Consider the following 13,539-nt stretch of genomic DNA (forward strand, 5'->3'; position numbering starts at 1 on the left):
GTCTCATATTGACAATAAGGTGTGACATAAGTATTATACAGTTTAATTCAACACAATACTCTTCAAACAAATGAGGGGACATTCCAGTGTTGACACAAGAAAAACAACGCGAGTTCACTGCTTCTGTTTCATCATTGCGTGTCTGAACGAACAAACACAGGGGAAAGCACCTCGGTGTAATGACTCCAACACACCGCCAGGTGGAGGTAGTAGCTACTCAAACTAGCGGAAGCTGCAGCTTCTTGATTTGATTTTGTTGACACACGACAGGTCAACCACCACGTCGTTGGCAACAATATGAATGTGTTTGACAAGCGCGGCTTGGATTTGAGTAACGGTTTGGAGGATGTTCCTGTTTTATGTGAGGAGCTCACATCATGTCCTACTTTCCAGGTAACCATATTCCACCCTGTTTCTGCACTTGAACATGTATGCTAACTGCACAGATATTTTGCAACGTGAACGTTTAGCTGAGTGCACAACTTGGGCGTAGCTTCTATCAAGTTTGAAAAGGTTCCTCATATTAAGAGGGAGCCTGCCGCACATATTTCTAACTAAAATGTCCGTTCTGTACTGTAGTGGTAGTTCCCTGTCAAACAGTTGGAAACTTTGAAGCTGGCTGCAGTAGTTGAGTCCTGACAGGGCCGGCCCAAGCCTTTATGGGGCCTTAAGATTAATTTCATTTGGGACCCCCCTACCATCACCTCAGCTCCAGATGCCTCATTGTTCCATAGGCTACACTGTTATGTGTGTAACGGACCCACTATCATTAGCATTATTTGTAATCATCTTACATTATACAGGTGTCATAATTGTTTTTAACCTTAAAGGGATAGAAAACTCATAAATATGCTTTAATTAACTTCCACATAAAGAGTGATGTATAAGTATGGCTCATTAATTTAACTATTTGAAAGTAACATCAGCAGGCTGGAGACTGCATTTATAGTAAACACGTTAAAGGCCTACAGAAAGCTGACACTACACCCAATACATAATGATAATACATACACAGAGGAACAATAATGATCATTGGACTCTACACCAAAACATTTCATAAACGCTTGGAAATTCTTCCTGGAATTCCAGACTGGGGGCGGGGCTTCCGTGTGACGTCACAGGTGCCATGGGTTTTCCTGGCTGCCGCTATTAGTATGCTTGTTGAGTGGTGAAGGCAACGTGGACACACGTCGGGGCTCTTGATGATCGCTCTGCCGAGATTTCCACTCTCCACCTGGCGGAGAGTGTGTCCGCTCTCCGCCAGGTGGATTCCCCCTGAGCGTCCGCACCGCAGGGAGCTGAACACGGCGGGATGGCTCTGGCTGATTTCACCAGAGAGGAGGCAGGCGAACAGGGAGACACAGACACAAGACCGCGGGTCTCTCTGCTTCCTCTGTCCCCGGTGGTGTGAGCTGCTGCTGCTGAGGGCAACACACGCACCCACAGCACTTCGTACATCTACTCGCAATAAAAACTGCACTGAACCCAACGTTTTATATTTCCAAGCGACGTCCCGCGGCACATATCGAAATTTGCCGTGAAGAAGCTGTCCAGGTCTGGCAAACTGCTGGCTTCGCGACTAGAACTACTGGGGGTTGTTCCAGCAGCTGGCACTCGCGACGTCACGCACCTGTCGTTCCAGTTTGCCAAATTCGAGTCAAATGTGGTGATAGTTTATTGGGCCTAATCAGGACTATCCAGGGGCCTAAAATTATTTTAAAATCATAAAAAAATTCCATGGTATATAAGGAATCGATCTGCTATTTCAGTTTTGTGCAAAAAATCACCTTTCTGTAGGCCTTTAAATAGTTTAATTTCTTTCAGATGTGCAATGGTGTGACATTCACATTATCTTACAGAAAAACAAAGTTGTAATCAAAATTAAATACTTAAATAATAAATACAATACTTAAATAATTTTGCCCAACGGTGGCAGCAGCCAACAGGAGGCATACATTAACCTAGTATTAGTATTTTGTCAAAATTATTAATTTTTTTTCTGGCGTAATACAATTTCGTTTAAATTATTCAATGTTATTTTAATTTCACGTATTTACTTTTTTATCACAACGTCTCGGTGCTCTCTGCGGCCCCCTGGTGGCGTGGGGGCCCTAAGCGACCGCGTTGTTGGCATATGCCTTGGGCCGGCTCTGTGTCCTGATATCCATGTGGCTGTTGCTTTGACATGATCGTTTTTGCAGAACACAATAAATAACGTATCAAGATCCCCTTTTGCTGCAGCGTTGCAGCAGCTTTTATTTTTGGGTTCAAAAAGATAAAAAAAGGCTTTTCCCCATTCATTTCAACTTGCTCGTGATATAATGAGTCATGATCATCTTTGGCGGTGTTATTATGTTGTATTAGTTTAAAAGTGTCCAAATGAAGAAAGTTTCCCAGAGGGTTTTTGGCAGTGCCAACAGCTCATAGAGGCCTAAACTGGATCGAATAAAATACCTTATTTTACCAGTGGGTGTCAGCAAATCATTCCATCAAAACTGTCAAGCTGCAGTGCAGCGAATCAAAAAATAACATCCTCTGGAGAACCCAAAGGGTTGGCCTACTTTATACTCCTTTCTCATCATCCTACAGAGCACTTTCTTTGCTCTTGTATAATGCAAACTCTTTCTTTTAAAAATCCCAGAGACATTTAATCTAGAAAACCAACGATTGTGGGCAAGACTGTGGCTGTTCGCAAGCAGTTTTTGATGCATTTATGTAATCGATAAAGGGTTTGCAGGTGCAAAACACTTGGACCTGTGTTCTGAAACAAACTTTCCATAAATTTGAATACATCTGAATTAGAGCTGCAGCCTCTGATTGTTTTGGTTCGTGATTGATTTTTAGGTAATTTCCTTGATTATATCCGCTAAATGGCCCAAAGCTTTAGATAAGTTCTGCAACTGTATTCAGTTGTCTGACCAAATGCACTTTATTGTTTAAGGGGGGGCAACAAAACCTCTTAACTTTGAAGCTTGAAGCAGCTTTTCACTAATGACACATATAAATAGATTAAAACTTTGATGCCAGCAACACACTGAGAAAAAAAAAGTAGTGTTAAGAGGCATGTTTGCAACTGGATTATCAGCCCTCTTTTTCACGTCACTTTTTAATCATTTAGCAACTGGGGTTGCTAACTATTGGAGTTTTTGAGCAACATTGAGCAACAACCCATGGTTTTATGGAAAGACGCATCTTTTAATGGATGCTCCTTTCGTATCTAATCCTGACACCCCCACCCGTCACCAATTAATCTGCTGATTGTAGAATCTTCCAGGACACAATTACTTGTCTATTCTCTACATGTTTGTGCTTTCTTTGTCTCTGTCTCAATATATTTTTTTTCCACGTGTCTTACTATAAAGACAACTGGCATTTGTAAATATTTATCTAAATGTCATCAAGTTGGTCTGTAAAGTCATTGAAAATAATTTCTTCGTCAAGTAAAGCTTCAAACATTTTCTGAAAATTAGGTTTGTGCATTTTTTTTATTTATTTTTTTTTTACCATTTCTCAGTACTGCTCAGACAACATTCAGGGACCTGGATGCACCACAGACCCCAGTGAAGTCTCCCTTCCTGGATGCTCCTGCCTGTTGCGCTCCTGCTGCACTGAGAGCTGCCTCTGCCTGCAGACGTACGGGCAGGCGTACGACGGCGCCGGCACACTGCTGAACCTCAGCAGGGCCGACTCTGGTTACTGCTCACCCGTTTTTGAGTGTAACGCCCTTTGCACCTGCAGTGACGCCTGTTCTAACAGGGTGGTGCAGAGAGGGCTGCAGCTCAGGTTGGAGGTCTACCGCACCATGAACAGGGGCTGGGGAGCTCGGACACTACAGCGGATCCCACGTGGGACGTTTGTGTGCGAGTACGCGGGGGAGGTGATCAGTTTTGAGGAGGCCAGACGCAGACAGCTCGCTCAGAGTTCGGAGGAAAATAATTACATTATTGCCGTAAGGGAGCACGCGGGCACTGGCTCCGTAACCGAGACGTTTGTGGACCCAGCCCAGGTGGGAAACGTAGGCCGCTTTCTCAACCACTCGTGCCAACCCAACCTGATCATGTTGCCGGTGCGCGTGCACTCTGTAATTCCTCGACTGGCACTGTTTGCTGAGCGGGATATAGATGCTCACGAGGAGCTGACGTTCGACTACTCGGGAGGACACGGTAACCAACGACCTGCCGAGCTGTTGCCCACGCAGAGCGGCGCTGCTGCACAGGCCAGTAGGACAGATTCACTCCAGAGGAAAGCCTGCCACTGTGGCGCCAATGACTGTACACATTTCCTTCCACTGGATTTGTCTGTTCTAAGCTGAAATGATCTAAAGCTGATTTTAGATCAGTTTCTAGATTTGGGTAAAAGCTCTTTGCTTGCAAATTTTCTCTCGAACTGATTCCTATTTGAATATGAGTGTTTAATTTCACTTTCCCTGAAATTTTTGGTCACTTCAGCCGCTCATTAGGACAAGAGTGTACAACACGTTGATGGCTCTGTGAACACAATCAGCTGGATGAGTCATAGCCTAACTACATTCATCATTGTTTCCCTGTGTGGTCCTCTGAGCATCTTCTGATCTTCCCGTCTCCCACTCAGTGTAACAAGAGGCAATGAAAGTTTTTTTTCGTCTGAGGGAGCAAACTGGTTGCGATTCCTGTCTATTTATGCGGGGCAGCCTTATTCTGTTTAGGTTGTGTCCCAACAGTTTCACGGTCTTATCTTATCTCGTCCAGGCACATAAGTCATATTTCTCACACCACTTTCTTTTAATAGCACAGCACAAGAGAACATTTGCACAACATCAAAAAGAGAGCTTCACATAATCAATAATAACTGTATGTCTGCGTCAGTTTAACATTTATTTGTTGTTGTCATGTGATAACCCCCCCATCTTGTGGATATTCTCGGCTTCTCGTGTTGCTCTGACCTCAAGAGAGGTGCGACCAATTAAAAAGGGCCGCGGGGCATAGTTTTTATAGAAACCAACTGTATTCCCCCGTCAGAGGAGGAGCGAAGGTGTCCCACTTTAGCGTGACCATTCTGAAATCAGGACCTTCTCTTTTCAATCTGCCCCATTTCCAGTCTAGACCTGCTTTCTTCTTATTAATAGACACATCTGGGTTAATTAGGATGGAGACCATGTTTCATCCAGAAATGAGACCAGTGCTGCAGCAGCACCGGAGCAGAGAGGGAGTAAATGTTGGTGGGGATGGAAACCTTCTGTTGATCGGAGACCGCTGTCAAGTCGATTGGTCTTCGTGTCAGTCAGTGGAGAGGCGATTGTTGCATCGACCTATTTTCTGTCCCCTGTATCCAATCCAATCCAATTTTATTTATAAAGCACTTTACAACAACCTCAGTTGACCAAAGTGCTGTACAGAAAAATAAAAACAAATAAAATACAAGAATAAATTAAAAGACATAAAAAAGCTATATAATTTAAAACAATAATAATACTAAAATAAATTAAAAAAAAATAGTAAGCTTTACCTGGTGTTCTTTCTGTCCAGAATGAGTCTTTCCCTGCAGTCAGTCTGATGCACATTCAGAGGCTGCAAATGAAACTTAAAGGAATAGTTTAGAGGTATTCAGAAATTGAATTGACTTTGAGAATATCAATATCTGTTCTTATGGGTATTTTGAGTGACATTAGCCCCAGTAGATGGATAGAAAAGCTAAGCATGAAGCCTGGAAGGAGGACAAAACAACAATAAAAACACCTTCAGAGCATGTTAAAACTGACTAAAGTTAAGTAACATATTCAAAATTAAGGATACATCCTCAATATTCTCACTTAAATAACATAACGGGTGTCCAAATGTGCAGAACAGAAATACTGTACATGCAAGTGGGGAAATGAAGCTGGACGTGAGCTGTATCCGTGGCCTTGCAGAAAAGTGGGATGGAGATGATGCAGAATATACGACAAAGGATAGAAATGTATGATGTGAGTTACATCAGCGTGTGGTGGTATGTTGCTTTTCCCAGCACATTTTACAGTCCAGAGTCCCTTTTTGGACAGTTCTTCTTTGATGTTCGTTGCGATTAAATTTGATTCAACAGTATAAGAAGAAGTCTTTCATTCAAATTCATGACTCATGTCATTTTTGAGTCAGATGTCCCTGGAATCGCCATGGCAACCGGCCGTGTGTACAGGAGGCGATTTAGACAGCAGCGGTTGGTTCGGAGGTGCGTGAAGGCTGATCTCAGATCCTGGCTGCCGAAGAGCAGGGCTGCGACTGAAGGGCTCCGTTCCTGTATGGTCGCCTAGCAACCAGCAGTTAATCACATGAGGTGAACTTCCCACCAAACTCCCTCCACACCCACCCAAAACACACACACACACACACACAAAGAGACGCACACACACACAAAGAGACGCACATCAAGGATGCTTACAGCGCGGGAGCCTATTCTGCCATTTTAAGATGCACAACAATCAACAACAATTTGATGGCACAACAGTCTTTGTGTCTGGCTTTTCCAAAATGATACTCTGATTGGAAAACATATTCGTTGTTGCATGTGCTGTGTTATATTTTGTGACTTTGCAAGGTGGCTTAATTCAAAATGTTGTAATGTGATGTTTTCATACCACAGTTACCAAAAAAAATCCACCCTTCTTCTTCTCATCCAGATCTCTGTAGAACACCAGATCTACTGAGTGTTGAACTATTACTTTAAAGGGAAAAAATGAGTTACTGTGTTCAGATATCAGGGCTATCATTAATTCTAATTTTCATTATGCAGATATTGTGCCCAAATACATTCACAATAACAATTGCCACATCTAGAAATTTTGAATCAATTCATTGAATTAAAATAATACATTCCATGTGAATATGGAGCTTTTTTGTCTTCTTTTTGTATCAACACTCAAATGAGATGTTAAGGAACTTCAAAAATGTGTACAGGGAATTGGTCTGCATTGAATAATCTTTTGATTTAACCTGCTGAGGTCAAATCTCAATATTGTATGCTTTCTGAACACGATATTGACATTTGATTCCTTTGAAATTATTACCAGTATATTGCGATACCCCTAGTTATTGGAACAGCACAATGAGATAAAAAAACAATCCACTCCTAAACAAACAACTGAAACAGTTGAGCTAATTAAACTCATGCACCACCCAAACACTTGGGTGCTGTTTACACATACCCGGGTATTTTGATAAACGAAGACCTTTCCCTTCGTTTGTGCCTTTCGTTTATACACAAACGGAGTTTTTTCCTCCGAAAACGAAGCTAAAAAAAACTCCGGCAAAAGTGGAGATTTTTTAAAAACTCCGCTTAGCGTTTGTGTATAAACTGGTTGAAAGAGACAAAAACGGAGTTTTGGGCAATTGAGAATGAGGAGTTGTCGTCATAGTACAGAGCCCCGCCCCTATCCGCCATGTTGGCAGGATGCTAGCGTGAAAACGCCATTCTCTCCGTTCGTTTACAGTGTACACGTGTGTTTTTAAATCAGTAAGTTTAAACAGTCTGGAATTGAAAGAACATGCCTGGAAATCACTGCTGTGTGAAGAACTGTTCCAGTACCTCACGTAATACGTTTGGGAAACATAGGAACAACGAAATACATTTTTTCGAAGTTCTTCCTGTCAGCGGTTCTTTATTAGGCTTCTGATTGGCTTGTGTGGAATTCTCATTGTTCTAACACTGCCACCGTCAGGCTTGGCGTAATTTAACAGCTGTTGATAGCGTATTTATGCTGATCAATGTAGACGTGTTTTTTTTAAAAAACGGGGTTGTGTGCACCTAGTTATTTTTGCAAACGAAGGTTAGAAAATATGCGTTTATCAAAATACCCGGGTATGTGTAAACAGCACCTTAGGTTGAATAGTCAAAAACATTACCATCTGTAGTGTTTTCCTATGCACTTTCCCTTGGCCTTGTTGGAAAACGTCAAGAAAAGATGATCAGAAAACTTCATAAAGGAAAAGGCAGCTGGCCTCCAAGGAGAATCTGGTCACACTGACCATAAGCTGTGATGTGAGTCTGCACCACGCAATCTGCTCGTCATGTACTCTGTTGTGTTGTTCCACAGAATCTCTACTAGATGTAATCTAAGTACAATAATGTACGAAATATGACTTAATTATCAAGGTTGATTCATTCAAAAAGAGGAAATAAAACTTCACCAAAGTGAAAGATGTCTAAGGTTGTTTACCCATGCTGCTCACACCTTCCTGTTCTCATATTCGTCACAGATTCCAGTTAGCATGACTTTGCTTTTATGTGGCCTTCCCTCTTTTAAAGGGTGGCCCAGTGTTTCCTGCGCTCAAAGAGACATTAAATGAGGGACTGAAGCGCTTGCTTCATCATTCGAGGAATTTGACCAATTCAATCAAGAGGGTTCCTAAGCAAAACAAGCGATCTGACCAGACACTTGCAATGCCACTGCAAGTCCGGCGGAGATGCAGAGGGTTGTAATGTAGATAGCTCTACATTGGGTTGGACCCAGAGAAAAAGAGGAAGCCTTTGCTATAGCTGCAGCTATAAGTCTCCCAGTGGGAACAGATTTAGATTCATGTAAACAGTGTCTGCTCGAATATTATGGCCCCTCTTGGAAGCCTCTCTTTGATTTATCCTAATAAAGCTTTTACTTGGATAGTTTTATCAAATGCGGTTTGAAAACAAAAATGATGAGATGCACCTTGATTAGGACAGACGTGCATCACATTGATAAAAGACTATTACGTGGCGTGTGACCAGCAGAGAAATTACAGCTGGCAGTCGATTTGTTCAGAACTGGAGCACCTCTCTGATGAGGGAGCAGATGTCCTTTCCTGGAATCCTGCAGCCAAATCAAGAGCGAGGGGGGAAAAAAAGCAAAAACATGACAGCTTATCTTATGGGCCTCAGCTGGCAAAGGCGATTCAAAGTCCTCTTTGAAACATTTCCTCCAGCGTTGTTGTGATGTTGGCTGGTCCAAATTGCAGATGATTAAGCCAGATTGGTGGTAAGTACAACGTGGAATTTATATAAGAGTTTCACAACAACAGTATTCAGAAGCACTCTGATGCAGAACCAGTTAACCTCATTTAATGAGGTATAAATAATGACGTCAGTGAAAATATGAAATCAAGTATCGTTTAACAAGTTGATGCAGGACGTTCTGTTCTTGGTTTTGTTGTGTCGTGTCCACTCCTAAAACACAGATTGAATCAGTCTTTGAAATCCTCACTGCCTCACTCTCAAAGTGGAGCCTCTCCAAATAAGTGTTCAACAGAGCAGCCAAACGCTCTGTAAAGTAGAATTTCACTGTGACTCACTCCGCATGCCGGATTTGACATTTTGTTTCTCGTTCTGATGTAACAGCCGCGTGGTGGGGGAAAAGTTGCGGCTTGCAGTTTCACTTCAGTGTAAACAGAGGACGGTGTGGAGTGGTTTTACACCCCGACTCCTCCCAGCACAGATGTGAAGTTAAATTTGGCCCAGGGCACCTGTTCAGGACACAGCAGGAAGTTCTGGAGTGCAATGAAGCTCCCGCCTCCACAGCTGCAGATGTGTCTTAGAGCAGCAGAAAAAAACTCTGAGGGAGTTTTGAAGTGACATCTTTTTACCTCAGTCTTGTTATGGTTACTGAGTGGAACTTAGATTCCTTGCTTCTAAAATGTGGATAGAGCTTTGTGTTTGCTCTGGATAACCATCATATAACGCAAGTTGCTTACAAGTTATTGTTAGCAGTCCAGCTGCATTTGTCATACTGAGTATGTTTCCTAACTAAATGAACTGTGATATGATTGTGATGCATGGTAGAAACAGGTAGGCTGATTGAGGTAACAATGCACTGTAACAGTGAAAGTGAGGCTGGGCGTCCTTCCTTCCTTCTGATCCGAACGGATTACCCACAGTTAAAGCAGCTTACAGAACATGTTACAGAGCAGGTTAAACAGGTGACGTGAGGCTCCTGCCTGCTTGGACACATTTCTCCTTCAGCGGCAGGTGCTCAAACAGGTATCTGAGGGGCAACCGTGTTGAAAATTCTGTACTCAGTCTGTCTAAGTAAATCAGACACCTGGCACTTGGACCTGCCCCCCCCCCGGCATGTGCGTATGATCCGTCATACTGATTATGCCGTAACCAAGGGGACATGGTGAAGTGATCCTCTGCTCTGTGGACATGTCGATAGCAAGTAGACCAGTTGTTCATGTCTGCGTTCAAACAGTTTTTCCTAAAGACAACTAGATAAAAGATCCATTTAATATAAATGCAGAGCCAAAAAAAAAAGGGAAAAACTTATTTTTCAAAGTTAAAAGACAAAATCACAAGACCTAATTAGAATATCACTGCAGCTGGTCTAATCAGACTTTTCCACAGGGGATATGTGAGCCATTAAAGCAGCATAATTGTCTTTTATTTTTAGTGAAGTAGATCTCTGTGTCATGCTAGGGTGCCTGTTATCAGGAAGACGAGGAAATAAGTGGGGTCTCTGTTTTCCAGGTTGGAACATTCATGACCGCCCGATCTCGTGCAAGATGGTTCTGCTGTTCGTTTCCCCGTTTCGCTTCGTGCTCAGCGGCTAGGTGAGGTCAGCAGAAGAAGCACTCCCAAGCGCGGTTTCTGAGGAGGGGCTGGTGACAATATGACTTGTGTGTGTGTGTGAGGGATGTGAGTAAGTAAGGAGATGTGATGCAGGGATGTGATGTCACTCACAATAGTTTGAAAAAGTTATTATGTCAAAAGATCCTCGACTAATTCTTAAAAAAAGTCTTAGAAAGTTGTCTGAGCAATGGTTCTCTAGGCTTTCTGAAGATGTTTTTCTTTGGACGTTGGTTGCTTTTTAAAATAATTTTAAGTCCAGTTCTTGTATCTGAACATTTTCAGAGGAATACGTCTTTGTTTTTTATTTATTTATTTGTGAAGCCACTGAGAACTGACCTGCATCAATCAAATATAAAAAAGTCACCTAACTGAAGGGATGGACCAGTTTTGTCTCTACACATACCAGACAACTTGGCAACGAACCAATTTATGTGCTTACAAATACGCATCATCTGTTCCCATTGCATTAGTTGTATTTATGAACAATGTCAGAGATAGCATAGTTTTACAGACTTGGAATATTAGATTTGCGCCTAGATGATTATTTCAACACGGCTATTAGCCAAAAACTTGGCAAATCTTAGCAAGATGTGCAGAGTGTCTCTACAAGATTTGGGGAAAACAGACAAGTGGAAGACAAAAGAAGAGCTGGCAGGTCTAAAAAACTATGATGAAAAGTGTCTGAAAGAGATATTCTAAAAGAAATAAAAAAAATTCCAGCAAAGACCTGACATAGGACCTAAGAGATGCATCTGGACCTGATCCATCTACTGTTCACTGAAGCCACATCAGAGATGGTCTCCATGGAAGGGTGGCTGTCAAGAAGCCATTCTTAAGGAAGGGAAACAGGGAGAAAAGGCTGAGCTATGCTGAATGACACAAGAACTGGACTAAAAATCAGAGGCAACAGGTCTTATGGAGATATGAATCCTCCCCATAGCCTGGGACTGCAACATCATGGAAGCAGTGTGGGTACATCTTGACAGAAAACAGATCAAAAGGCAACCAACATCCAAAGAAGAGCTTTGTAATGTCCTTTTAAGAAGCCTGGAGAACTGTTCCTGAAGACCACTTCAGGAAAGCCTGTTAGAATTGCGAGAACTCTGGTTTTACCTTCCATACTGTATTTCTGTTAATCAGTCACCGCACCTATTGGATCAAGTAAAACTGTAATTGGACTTGAATCAAGATTGTTTACTTTCTCTGTAAAGTGTCCGGAGATGACTTTTGTTGTCGTTTGGCGTCATAGAAATAAACTGAATCAAATTGTTACACGCTGATCTTGAGCTAACCAAAAAGTGGTTGCAAAGTTAAAAGAAGTTCTCTCAGGTATTCTACATTTGGCTTGAGATTGCAAGCAGTCCATTATCTGTGGTTCTTAATCCCTGCGGCATAACGTCTTCGGTGGTTTGCTGTCCCAGATCTACAGCAGCAGTCAGTCGCAACCCTCAGCGTCTCCTTTTAACAAGACTCAACTTGTTCAGGACTCTGCAACTCATCTTCTTTTACGATCTCAAGGTTGAACAAACCAAAAAGGAGCATTCTTAGCATTCTAATGAATGTGAGGATTAGTTTCGTAGACGTGGCCCACACAGAGGACTATCTGCGCCTCAGACAAGAAAATGTCCAACCACCGAGCCCACACAGAGCTTCTGAGGGAAGGCCTCAGTCTGCACATGAGAATACTCTAACTCATGCACAATGATGAATCAAGCAATCTGTGCTCCTACACAGATGGTGGCAGCATTTTGTCTTCCCACTGTCTCTGGAAAATTCCATACATGCAGATGTTGTACTCTTGAGCAGTGTTTCGGCGTCAGACGACCGCTCACGGTGCATCACTCCCACCTCCCACCAGGCTTATGCTCATGCCCATGACCCCTCACAGAACACGAGAAACCAATCTGTCCTCACACCCATCCCATATTTATCTAAAGTAATGGCTCCATTGTACTCATGGATGTGTGGGGAAACCGCAGCGGATAAGCTCTTCGCGTTAAAGCGGGGCACTGGACTAAAACAATGATGAAATAAGGCAGAGAACAAAGGCAACACTATGTTCACCAAACTGCTTTTCAAAACGTTCCTAACATCCACATTGTTGCAATTCTTAAAAATAGCAGTAGTTGTGTTCAGTCTTATATTTATAATCCTTTTTTTTTTTTTCTGTCTGGAAGCCTGTCGTCTGTACACAGTATCCATGACAACTGAGCACTTAGTGATTTGTATTCAACTTCAGTTGATGTCAAATTTGACCAAAGCCTGGAAATAACAAGGTTAGCCTCTGAGGCGGTGTGAAATCATGACTTGGACTTCACATATCAGATGGACGGCCAAAAGGCGACGATGTGCAGAGACAAAACGCCCATCTTTCATCTTTTCCACAAAGGGAGTGGCATAGCGTGTTTTCACATCAGTGGTTTTTACAGCACTTTTGGTAACATTTGTTATATGATCTGATATAATATGAAAGAAAAGTATCTGTGACACCGCAAGCATATTTTGTGTTCTCCACTGCTTCACGTCAACCCTGTATTTTATGTCCACACCAGGGATGCAGAGCGTTAAAACGTGAATCACAGAGTCGAATTTCTTTTCTCCTTTTCTTTTTTTGGCCTTGGAGTACTCTGCAACACAGCAATATGCAGTCATTTACATCTCAAAGACCTCACTGTGCGCAGTGAAAAGCAGATATGGAATGTAGAAACAGAAAAGAAGTGCTTGTCTTCATGGTATTGCACTCTTGTCTTCCAACACTCTTTCCACTCTTGCTATCTCTCTAGATGCTGTAGCCAAGAAACCTCATTAAGAGCCAATCATTGGGTTCGGTTAATGGCACTCGACCTGTTTTATGGATGAAAGTGCACTTTTCTCCCCATGCGTCGCTCTGTCTCGCATTCATATTGCAATAATGGATAATTATGAGTGATCAAGAGACATTGACACATTATTTTCAATTCCTATGATAAGTGTTTGTGCATTTGGTATCTTAGA

At 42.3% G+C, this 13,539-nt stretch overlaps 1 protein-coding gene across 1 annotated transcript; it reads left to right on the top strand.

Annotated features, from left to right (window-relative positions):
* Positions 1–263: 263 nt before the first annotated feature.
* Positions 264–6,835, top strand: setmar (SET domain and mariner transposase fusion gene). The gene is made up of 2 exons (XM_075460284.1): positions 264–393; positions 3,515–6,835. The coding sequence occupies exons 1-2, from the start codon at positions 298–300 to the stop codon at positions 4,310–4,312; spliced, it is 894 nt and encodes a 297-aa protein (XP_075316399.1). The 5' UTR covers positions 264–297; the 3' UTR covers positions 4,313–6,835.
* Positions 6,836–13,539: the final 6,704 nt, after the last annotated feature.

The sequence above is a fragment of the Odontesthes bonariensis genome, chromosome 3 (genome assembly GCF_027942865.1).
Source record: "Odontesthes bonariensis isolate fOdoBon6 chromosome 3, fOdoBon6.hap1, whole genome shotgun sequence".
Taxonomy (NCBI): Eukaryota; Metazoa; Chordata; class Actinopteri; order Atheriniformes; family Atherinopsidae; genus Odontesthes; species Odontesthes bonariensis.